Source organism: Drosophila mojavensis, unplaced genomic scaffold (genome assembly GCF_018153725.1).
Source record: "Drosophila mojavensis isolate 15081-1352.22 unplaced genomic scaffold, ASM1815372v1 contig_80, whole genome shotgun sequence".
Classification (NCBI taxonomy): domain Eukaryota; kingdom Metazoa; phylum Arthropoda; class Insecta; order Diptera; family Drosophilidae; genus Drosophila; species Drosophila mojavensis.
In genome coordinates, this window is record NW_025318906.1 from 11022976 (window position 1) to 11035018 (window position 12043).

The 12043-nt window shown below is 37.2% G+C and overlaps 1 protein-coding gene across 5 annotated transcripts in view; it reads right to left on the minus strand.

The window, feature by feature from the left end:
• The window catches only part of LOC6579459 (neogenin), a 48579-nt gene extending 37292 nt beyond the window's left edge, over window positions 1-11287 (minus strand). For 3 of the 5 annotated variants that reach the window (XM_044010671.1, XM_015163694.3, XM_002005319.4), the window contains exon 1: window positions 10412-11286. In XM_044010671.1, the coding sequence (XP_043866606.1) occupies window positions 10412-10514 (103 nt within the window). In that variant the 5' untranslated portion in view covers window positions 10515-11286. Of the gene's footprint in view, window positions 1-10411 lie in introns of all 5 variants that reach the window. The other 2 variants (XM_044010670.1, XM_044010669.1) reach the window with 1 other exon arrangement.
• Between the last annotated feature and the right edge of the window lie 756 nt (window positions 11288-12043).

Here is a 12043-nt window from a genome sequence, read left to right on the forward strand (position 1 = left end):
GCAAGAAGCTAAAGTACAGACAATTACAGTTAATTGTATTGCATGGAAGACGATGGAAATCATATCATATTATCATTTGCAAAGAACTGAGAACTGAAAACTGAGACAATCACAGATATTGAAGCTTTGAGGCAAGTTTCAATATGGTTAGAGGTATTCAATCTGCATTAGGTTGAATGCCTTACTGAATAGAAGTTGATGGTAGCCTATCTAATAAATAAGATTCTATGTTCAACCGGAATATGGGTATACTATATGCAAAACTTCTGATATTTGCATTAATATTAAGTTTACAGAGTGAATATACTCATTTGAAATATTTATATACATTTTAGATAAGTTTTATTTTATAACTATAATCTTTATAATATTCTAGATATCAGATCCATTAAACCGTAAATCACTTTCAACTTGACAGCAAATATTGAAATGCTAAAACTAAATTAGCAATGGCCAAATGCTCATCTTAAATGGTCTGTGACAAAGCAGGTCATTAGGCAAACTATTTATAAATGTTGATTATTATATATAATTTAACATATATATATTTATATTATTTAAGCTCTGAATAAATTAAATATATGTGAAATTATTTATTTAATTTTTCGCTTATGAATCTAAGATTTTCACTTTGATATATGAAGAGTTATTAAGATTTTATTTTTTGTCAAAAAACCTCTATAACCTCTATAATTTTTTTTAATTCTATATTTTTAACACAATCTCGCATAATCTCATTCCTGCCTCAATATTTCGTATTCAGACAACCTCAGACACATTTGCATTTCGATACTTTGACTAAGATTGTCAGTGGAAATTGAAGCGAATATTTAATATATCAATTTGGCAGTTGGCAGTTATTAACGGCAGTGTAGAAATCGTGCAACTGGTCTAAAAGAAAAAGACGCTAACTGACAAGTAGCTGCTGCTGCTGCTGCTGCTTTTGCTGCATTCCTCTTTTTGGAACAGAGCTAAGAGTGTCGCATCAAGTGTGGAGTCTAATGGAGTCTACAACAACAACAACAACAACAACAGCAAACCAATCGTGTCATCAAACTGGTCGCATTTCAAGCATTTTACGCAAATGTCAGCGGCGACACGTAAATTAACAAACTGTGGCAGCCAACCTGAACATGACAGCTCAATTGAAGATGCCACACAGCGCACGTTGCAGTTGCATCGCTTTGGCCAGATAATTGCCATTAATCAGATATCGACGGGCGCATCATAAACTGCGCATGTAATCGACATTCGCTTTTAAAGAACACAAACAACAGATACAGATACACACACATCCACACACACACACACGAGACAGAGCAGACAGCGAGTTCAACAGCTCAACAACGTTTGTTGAGCCTCGAGTGCCTCAGTCTTGGCCAGGTCTATGAGATATGCAGCACTTAGTACCTACTTAAGTTGCGCGAATGCGCCGCAGAGCCCGCATCGGACGGACGGATGGACAGCGTTTGAGATAAGATCACAACAACAAAGAGCTAACAAAGATCACTGACTGTGTGCCCATGTGTGCGTGCGTGTGTGTGTGTGTGTGGCTTAGGAGCTATGCACGCTTTGTCGTGCTGCCAGACAGATAGTGCACAGTGGTACATGATTTCGACTTGTTTTCATTTTAATTTATACAATATATAGTAATCTAAAACTACATATAAATTTGAAACATTTCGCGTTCCTCTACTCAAGTTTGTTTAAGCTGGACATATGTAAATATAATTTGATATTTGTTGATATCGTTGATATAAATGTTGATATCTGTGGCATTTATGTAGAATTTATTTATTTAAGCGAAAAGGTAAACAAATTGAGTTGTGAGTCTGATTTATTGCTCCGCGAAATAAGAGTTAATATTTTTCATTATTGTTTATATGGAAGTCTCTTTTTGTTTATTTATCAAAATTGTTTAGAAATGATAATGATAATATTGATTAAGATTATAAATTGATTATTTACCTATTACAGTTGGAGTCAGATTCATAGATAGATAGATTTCTTTCTCTGTCTCTCTCTTCCCGTTTCTGTTTATGCGATAATCGGTATAATTACTTATATTTTCTTTTGCATATATGAATATCTATTTTTCTCTCTCTTCCTCTCTTCATATTAAAATCTGTCTCTCTCTTTATATTAAGATCTCTCTCGCTCTAGCTTGATATGAAAGTCTCTCTCTCTCTCTGCTTCTTCCTTCATATTAAAATCTCTCACTCTCTCTCTTCACATTAGTTTCACTCTATTTCACTCTCTCCACCTTTTTAGTATCCCTCTTTCATTCTGCCCCTTTATTTTCTGATTTTTTCCAACTTATATAATAATCACTTAATTTCATTTCTTAAGCAAAGTTTTACTATTCATCCACTTTTCATAGCCTGTCGTCCACTGTGGCTAGACAGGCAACGACAGTGGCATCGACTCGTAAGTGGTATGAAGTACGTGCATTTTGTAGATAATATTGAAATAATAGCAGCCGCTGCGCATTCGCTGCAACATTGAGTCGAAGTCGCAGTCGCAGTCTCAGTTCAGATCGGTGTCTGCTTCTTTTGTCTTGTGCTGATCGTAACAAATTACTTGCTTGCCAGCAAACCGCTCCGTCGACCTCTGCCACTCCCCCTCTAGCTGCCCACTTCCCGGTAGTGCGCCCTAGCTGTCCATAGTTTGTCGTCGCCGTTGTAAGCGTCGCTCGTTTTTCATGTTCTATTTTTTTTTTGTATGTGTGGCAATCGCAGCCGCTAGATTAAAGCTGCAGATACACAGATACGCGAGGAGGAGACAGAGCAGGAGGAGAGGAGGAGGAGCTGAGTGACTTCGACTGAATCGAAGTGGAGAGTGGATCGAATGTAACAATCGATCGATCGATCTACTTTAAGGCCGGCAAGTAACGTTTCGCTGGCTCCGTTTGACCGATAAGCGCTGCCGATAAGTCGCCCAAGTCGAGACGCTTGGCGAGACATGGACATGCCGCCTAAATGACCAACTCAATTTGCTGCCGCATTTTCAATTAATGCTGCCTCAAGGCGGGGCAACAGCAGCAACAGCCACAACAACAACAATGCAAAAACTTTTTTGTGCCTTCAAAAATAATTATGAAGCAAAGTTGTTAGCAATGCCCTGTAGCTGTAGATACGAGAAAGCGGGCATAATCAGCCGTATAGCCAAAGTCAAGGCAGTTGCAGCTTAGGCTATAGGGTATGTGCATACAGAGTCAGAAATCAGGTCAACAGAGAAAGGTCCAGAGTCTTAAGTATAGCGTGTCTTACAGTTCGCATATGCCTTGCACATCAGCCAGAGATTGATCGAGCAATCGAACAAGCGAGAATGCAAATTTTGATGTTAGATATTATCAGAACATGCTACTCTGCAAGCCAAACGCATTCTGTAATAGCTCTCAATACCTGGGACCTGGGATCTGGGCGTTGCCTACCTGCACGATCTGGAATCTCAGATCATACAAATGCGATACGAACGAGCTCTACAACTGAAAGTTGCTAAGTGCATACAAAACGATATAAAAGGCCTGAATTACGATCAGCGATATCGTAACGTATTCGTATATAATAATAATAATTTACAAAATGCTCAATCTTTGATTTATGTAGATTATTGGATATATAAATGAAGTATTGAAGACTAGAATATCTATAAATTTGAGGTATATTTTATATATATATGCAGGTATATATAATATTAAAAAAATTTGATCATTGAATTTATGAAATAGAAATCGAAATAGAAAAGCTTAAAACTTGTTAGGCAGACATTCCTTATACATTCCTCATATATTTGTTTACAGGGTATTTCTAAGTCAAGCAAACTCAACTTATAACTACTCATATCTATATATATATATTTCTTTTTGTTCTGTCATTAAAGACTGCCGAGTGGCGAGTAAAGTTTTAATTGAGTTCTTTGCCCAGCTGCGGGCACATTTTCTTCTACTCAATGCAAGGCGTTGCATTTTAGGGCGTGGCAGATCTAGGAGCTGGCCGTTGGTACCTGTGAGCTGAGAGCTGTTAGCTGATAGCTGCAAGGTAGCCACTGCTTGTAGCATTATGAGCCACGTTTAAAAAGAAGTTGAGGCTGAGGTAAAACCTCTTTCTGACTTCCGTTTGCAGCAGGTGATTAAGTGAATTGGCATAGTCTAGTCTATTCCAAGATAATGTCTGGGGCGTATTATTTTAAGTGTTTATGGAGCTCATTCGGTTGTTGAAGCTCAGGAGCTGCTTAAGCCGGGCGCGTGAATTTTACGACCGAGTTTCTTGCTGCAATTTTGAAGGCCGACAGCCACAAGCTGCATCGAGAGTGTGAGAGAGAGAGAGAGAGAGCGAGAGAGCTCGCTTCAGGATTTTGCACCTCTTAGTCGGAGACGGCGTGGCGAACGCTTAAAGTGCCGTTAACATAGCACTTGCTTAAACACATATATTATATGCACCAATGCAACAGCACGTGAAATTACCAATAACAACAGCTCGTATGCAAAAGGAAATGCTTAAGCAATATGTAAAGCTAAACAAATCGAGATTACTCTCTCTCTCGCTCTCTCTTGAGAATTGATTTGCAATATAAATTTTAACTAAAATCTGATACAGAAAGTGTAGAAGATATGCTTATAATAAGCACTATAAATATATCAAATATATGCCTGTACAAAATTTACTTTTCTTTTAGCCCACAATCGAGCTGTGGTTAGAGCTAAAGTCAATTATTCTATTCCATTTTATTATATCTAAAAGAGTATTTCTCGAGCTTAGTAAAAATTCCGATACCTGAACTGGACTGACCTTTAAAAGGCATTCAATGTGATCGGACTTAAATATAAATTGAAACATCTAATCGAAACATCTAATCTGAATCGAATCTTAGCAAAAGTAAAGTCCATTCCCATTTTTATATAGCCAACGTATATCAACTAAGTAGAGTATATTAAATTTATGGCACAACAATCTCTCTGTAGCCTTTTCGCTTGATAAATCTTAATGGTTTCCTTTGCTAAAAAAGAGTATATTAATATACTTTAAGTAAATTCTTGTGTAGTCTCAGCTTCAGCTGCTGTTTACAAGATTCGTCTGTAGTTTTTGCCTCTGTTTTCAACGCGTACCTCTCATCTGGGTTTGTCGAACTGTTGTTGTTGCTTTCGCTGCTGTTGTTAAGTTAACACCTTATGGCCGCAGACTCTAGAAAAATTTGCATTGTTATGTTCACAATTTACAAGGCTTCTCTCGGCTGCCTCTGCTGCTGCTTCAATTCTAGTTTCTGTTGCTGCTCCGTTTCCTTCTCGACTGATTGGCTGCCCGCCCACGCGTTCGCACTAAGCGCTATGCAAATTGGCTGCACGACCACGCCCACGCGCTAGCGCCCAAGTATTTTATATGCTCGTTTTCTACTTCTTTCTTGCTTTTTTGTGGAGTGCATTGCCAATGCCATTCGTAATTGCAAATGAAAATAAAGTGAATTTTATAGCATTTCCTGTTGGCATTCATTCGGCCAGCGGCTGGTTTTTGGGCTCCTGCCTTGAGTTCGGGATTATTGGGAAGAGGGCAAGAGAACAGCTCTGACCAGATATGGGTGTTCGTGATTGTGACTGTTGTTGTGGTTGTTGTTGTTGGGCTGCTGGGAATTCGGGTGCGTTGAACTGCAACACCAACAGCAGCAGCAGCAGCAGCGGGGCAACAACAACAACAACAACAACAGCAGCAGCAGCGGGAGCAACAGCGTCTGCATCCACATCAACAACTGCCACAAATTCGGATTTTGCGTTTCGGGATTTCTCCTCCTTTTGTTGTTGTTGTTGTGAATTATTCATGTTGTCTTTTGGAATTGGTTAAAGCGAGGAAGAACTCGGCCCAAATTGTAGCTAGCGTGCCAGTGAGTGGGAGTGAGAGAACAAACATTGGGTGTGTTGTTTCTCTTACCCTCTTCCTTTTTTTTTTTTGGATAAAACGTTTGTGGTCAAACCATAAAACAAAACAGAACAGCAACAACAACAACAACAACAGCGACATGACATGTCGAAAATGCATTCATTATTTGTTGTTGTTGAGTGTTTTTTGTTTTTGTTGTATTGTGAATAATTTATGTGCTGCGCGCAAATTAAAATTCACATTTGCCACAAAATTCATTTAGTTTTTATTATGCACAGCTGGAGGGCAATAATAACGGCATAGCTATAGCTAAACAGAAAGTGTTAATGGCTAAGCGAAACCGTTAAGATTTTCCAATCAAGCATGAAGCCCATTGGTTAGACAAAAAGCGCAGCAAAATGTGTAAATTGAAGTTTACAATGATGCAAAATATTAATTATTAATCTGAGCAAATGGCAACTGCAAATGGAGTTTAGATAAGGAGAGATATGTTTGGGTAGAATTGTATTTATATACCATATATACATATTAAAATTTGTTTTAAAATATTGTCAATATAACTAATTTATTGTTTCATTTTTTTTGTAATTAATACTTTTATATCAATGACTACTACTCAGGAACTGCTACTATTTTTAGCTACTACCTACTACTACTTTCATGAACTATTATTAATTATTTAACGACTACCTACTACTATTTTCATGAACTACTACTATTTTTAACTACCACCTACTACTATTTTCATGAACTACTACTATTTTTAACTACCACCTACTACTATTTTCATGAACTACTACTATTTTTAACTACTTATGAAAGCAACTGCATACATATTTTATTTATATATTTAATTGAATATAGATCCATTTAAGTATATCTTTATCTATATTCATATATCGACTCTTCATTTAGAGACCTTAAATAATACCATGAAATATGATCTCGCCTAGACAACTCAATTGCCTACATACTAATCATATGAAAAGATATAATAAAGTTATTTCATCATAAAATATAGTCTTGTGGCAGAAAGCATCCTTGCCAGATAGAGACTATATCATTATTTTATAATTATTACTATCATAATTAAGTTGAGTTTGAAACTTCAATATATGAATACAAATTGCAATAACTCCATGTGCAAACCAGTTAAATTACTATATCATGCCGCTGCATGCGAGTTCTTTCATATTGTCGTCTGCTTGTTTGTCGTTTCGACAGGTTTCGCTCATCTATGGGTAAATACGTTTTCAGTCCATGAGGAGCACATTTTGCAAATTGCAACCTTGAACAATGTCAAAGCCACAGTCAGGTTAAACATAAACACACACACACACACAGAGAAATAACTATTCATACATAAACACACAGCGACATCCGTTGGAAAACATGGCACAAACCACGACAAAGACTTCAATTCTCCGTTTGCAACTCCCTTTTTGGTTTTGCCTGCAGGGTAAGTCGCAGCACTCCTTGGCCATGTTATTTTGTTTGCACTGATTGAAAATTGACAGAAAAGGTAAAGGAATTTGGCGACACTGCCAGGTCCTTGCCAGTTGCAACTGCCAGACTGCACAGCTCCGGCAAATTTCCGGCCCAGGCAAAGGCTATATACAGTGGCTGTAATTAGTTGACAGCCAAGGGAAAGAAATGACCTCATTCTGACTAAATGCGTCTTCACAGTCACTCTCTCTCTCCCTCTCACTCTACTTATTTATGTACATTGTGTACACATTGCGACAGAGCCCGAAGGCAGGCAGGAGCTGTGACCATATGGAAATGTTTTATGACGACGCCGAGAACAACAGCAGCAATAGCAACAGCACAGCGCACCCTTCACGAAAATAAAAAGGGGTGTGAAATTAGAATAACATGTCACTCACATACAATACACACACACACACACATATATATATATATATATATGTATATTATATATCGTATAACACGTAATGCGGCCAAATATGCTGGTGGCCCGCTCAAGTCTGGCCAGGATTCGCACGGGCTATGGCTGGCTAACAATTGTCACAGTTCACGGGGCCAGGCACTAAACAAAGAATTATGACCATTAAAACTAGAATGCGACAAAAAAAAAAAAAAAAAGAAAATGTATATTACTTGGGACGGGTCTAAAAGGAGCAAAATAAGAGAAACAGGAGCAAAGCACACGTTACGCTTTAGCTGCCAACACCCAGTTCTCCATCATCAATGTTGTTGTTGTTGTTGTTGTTGTTGTTGTTGCTCTGTGTGTTAGTAAGATTTTTTTTAATTACCGCCTGGCCATTAATTAAGCGCGTGTGTGTCTGTGTGTGAGTGTGTGTGGCTCAAAGCCAGCCTGGTTTTTCATTAAAGCCAACCTGTGCCCAACAATTACCATTTACTTCCGCTGCCAGCCAAGCTGAATGCGTGTCAGGCTCGTATTTAGAGAGCAAGCGAGAGTCAAGGAATTTGCTTTGTCCTTTCAATTCTTTATCATACACTGCTACAAATTTGTGAGATTAAAACAGTCATTATATTAACTATATATTCCGTTAATCTAGTTCATATTTATTCCCTTCATTTCTTAATTAAGAAATATATGCAATTATTAATCAATGTCTGTCTGCTCCGTTCAGTCTCATTTCTGGTTATATATTACTCGCCTTTCAGTTTTGTCAGTTTTGGACTTGTTTTGATAAAGCCAGCTCTATTGGACTGCTCGCTTGACCCCCAACTGACTGACACGCAATTTGCATATGTATTTTAGCTGAAAGTTCTTTGATAAAGCACAAAACCCGGCAACGGGCAACGGGCCACAGCTTATCATTTTTTCATTTTGGCCCCGACTTTTCCCAACCGCTTTTCCACATTTTCGGGGATGTTCACTTTTTAAGCTGATGGCAGTGATAAATTCCAGGCACCCCAGCGAGCTTAAGGGCTGGTTTCTCTTCCATTTTTGTTTTTTTTTTTGCCTCGTCGTATCCGGGCATTTAATTTGTTTGCATTATTTGCGCATTTTGTGTGGATTTGAGCGCTGTTGTTTATACCATATACTCGTATCCAGGCGATTTCAGATAGTAAACTAAAATTGAAATACGACAATATGCGAGACAGCTCGCCTGCCTCTGTAAAATTAATCAGTTAATGCGTTTCAGCCGGCTACACTGAGGATATTTGACCTGATTCCGTCTACCTGAGCCCGCTTCACTCTCCACACACACAATAGACACTTGTTGTTGCTCTCTGGATTTTCATTTGGATTTGTTTATGGGAATTCATTTTTGTTAAGACTCCCAAGTATTTATGCCCTGTAACATTCTTTATGAGGAATATGCAACTTGTTGATTTAGGGTATTTCGAGACTATAGAAGTATAAGTGGAAATGGAACATGGTGTATCTCTGTATCAACTGCTGATTTGTATTTTCTTATACATTTCTATTGTATATGAAAAAAAGGAGTATTATAACTAAAAGTAGAGTTTCTATTGATTTTACACAATCATCGTCAAATAGTAGAGGATATATGCAAGTCATTAATTCTTTGTGAATAGGTAGTTTTTAAAGTCTAGGGTAAATGCAAGTTGATCATTTAACATATTTAATGTAATTGACACTCCTCAACTTCAAAAATGAGACCCATGTGTACATACATATTTATACATTTTGCGAATTCTTGGCTGAAAACCCAAATATGGATCGAACGATCAGACAACTTGAAATGGGGAAGACTCATTATGAAAATGTTTAATGCTGCCAAATAAAGATAAGAAATTGCTGATAAGCAGATAAAATGATTATTGCTCAGTAATTGGTTTGGGCACATTTTTAAAGTTGCGTTTTTATAGTGAAGCATTTCTGTTAAACAATGCAATAAAATTTGAATATGTATATGATTAAAATTAATATTATTATTTTTATTATTTTATTAAGTTTGTCTAAAGCTAAAATTCGAATTCTTTGAACATAGATTTCATATTTAAATACATATGCCTAACTAATTAATTTAATGATGAGGAATTCATTATCTTATTCCTCCTTCTATGTCCATTTGCTAACTGAGTCTACTTCTAGTACTTCAACATTTTCTCTGCCCTAATTATCCAGTGAGTACTGTAATCGTCAACGTCCTTGTCTTATCTATGTAGTGCGACGACACACCACATTAATTATCTCTAACAAAACGAAAATATATGACTACCAATATGTACGGGAAACGTATGATTAGTGATTGCAAAAAAAAAGTACCCAATTTGCGTCAATTTGGAAAACAAAGTAGAGCCTTGTGAAATATACACTACAAATGTAAGTAATACTCATTGAGTACATATGTACATATGGTCAAATAGTAAAACTTATCAGCTGTTGACATAGTAAAAGCCAATTTGCGAATAGTATACGAAAAAAAAACCTGCGCTGTTGCACGTCGACCAGACAAGTTGTCACCTGGTGCTGTTGCTATAGCAAATTGGCAATTATGATAGGCTAACTGTACTTAGAAAATACATACATACATACATTCATATATCGTGTAGATCTAATCAGTAATCAATTCGCTTACCTTGACTCGCTTGTGATTCGGTTGCCAGCAGCAGCAGCAGCGGCAGCACCGTCATTCCTATCCAAATCCATTTCTCATATCCAGTTGCCATTTTTCGGGCCATTTGTTTTGAAACCTTTCTTGTTGTTGTTCCTATTACGTCGTTTTACTTTTTAATTGGAATAGTAACGGTTAAGTTGTCGTTCGCTTTCAGTTCTTGCATTTATTGCGCTGCATTTTGAGGGCCTCGTCTAACGGTTTTGGTTTCGGTTTCGCTTTCTTTCCGTTTTGTCACTTTTGCACTAACATTCTACACATTCTTCCTTTGCATGATATTCTTATTATTTCGTTGTGCTCCTTCCACATTTATTGTGTATTCGTCGAATTTTCGCGTAGTATTGTGTAAATTCATTTCATTTCGTTTTGTTTTGTTTGCTGTGTTTCGTGCGTGTTTTGCCGGCTGCAACAACAACAATTTAAATTTCTTCTTTTTTTTGTGCACTTTTCTTGTTCTTTTACCAACAAAACACTCGTACACATTCAGTTACAGCAACAACAACACCAACAAAAAGTGCAGGAGCATAAGCGCCAGGCAACAACAAAAACGACATCAACAAATTGCGCACGCAGTAGCGTTGTCTCGCTCTAACTAAGGTTAGCGTCGTCTGGCCGCAGGCTAGCGTTGCGAATCGTATTTTTCAATTCATGTTTTGCATTCGTTTAATGAATTAAAACAACTGCACTTACTACACCAATACGTTATTATGCTGTAACTTTATATATTAACTTAGCCGCATAGCACTAATATATTTATTTAACAAGCCGCGTTTTCTTTACACTAATTGCATGCACACTACGCGCGCAACCGACCTGACACGACTAACATTGAACAGAAACTGAAGCTAAAGTGAACATTGAGCATTGAGCGAGATGCAGAATGGCCTGCCATTGGAATTGTATGAGTGGATGAGAAGCTAGAGAGAGCGCACAACATACAGACGTATTTTCATGCGCTCTGTGAGAGAATATCGATAGTCATATCGATACTTTTTGTGAGCGCAAAAAAATTAATTTACGAAATGTTTAACGGACAATATGGATATACATATGCTCAAGAGTGCGTGGTATACTATTGAATAAAAATATGATAATTAAATTTGCATGCAATTATGTTAAATTACTCATGTTTTAGGCGTTTCCTATGCCTGTAGCACTCTCACTCTCTTTCTCTCTTATTTACCAACACTGCCAGGCGCCTAATTCGAATTGACGTAACAAATTAAATCGCCTTAAGCTTTAAATTGAATTCATTTAATTGATTTGTTTTGCATTGGCCTATTTGTTTGCCGTACAAATTAATTGAAAAAAAAAAAAAAAAAAAACATTAAACAAGTTGGCAATGTCGCGACTGATTCAATTAATACCAACTGTCATCTGAATAGTCATTTATTTACATGTGCCTTTTGACTTTTAGTTTCCCATTTTTTCTCTTTTTTCCACTTTGTACATATGCATAAAAAGTGCAAACTTTATGCATGTACATATATGTATATATGTATATATGTACGTGTATTTGTTTTTTAATTTTCCGCTGACGCTTGCGGTCGGAACTTGTTTGATTGTCCAGTCCTGCCCCACCCTCTGGGCGAGTGT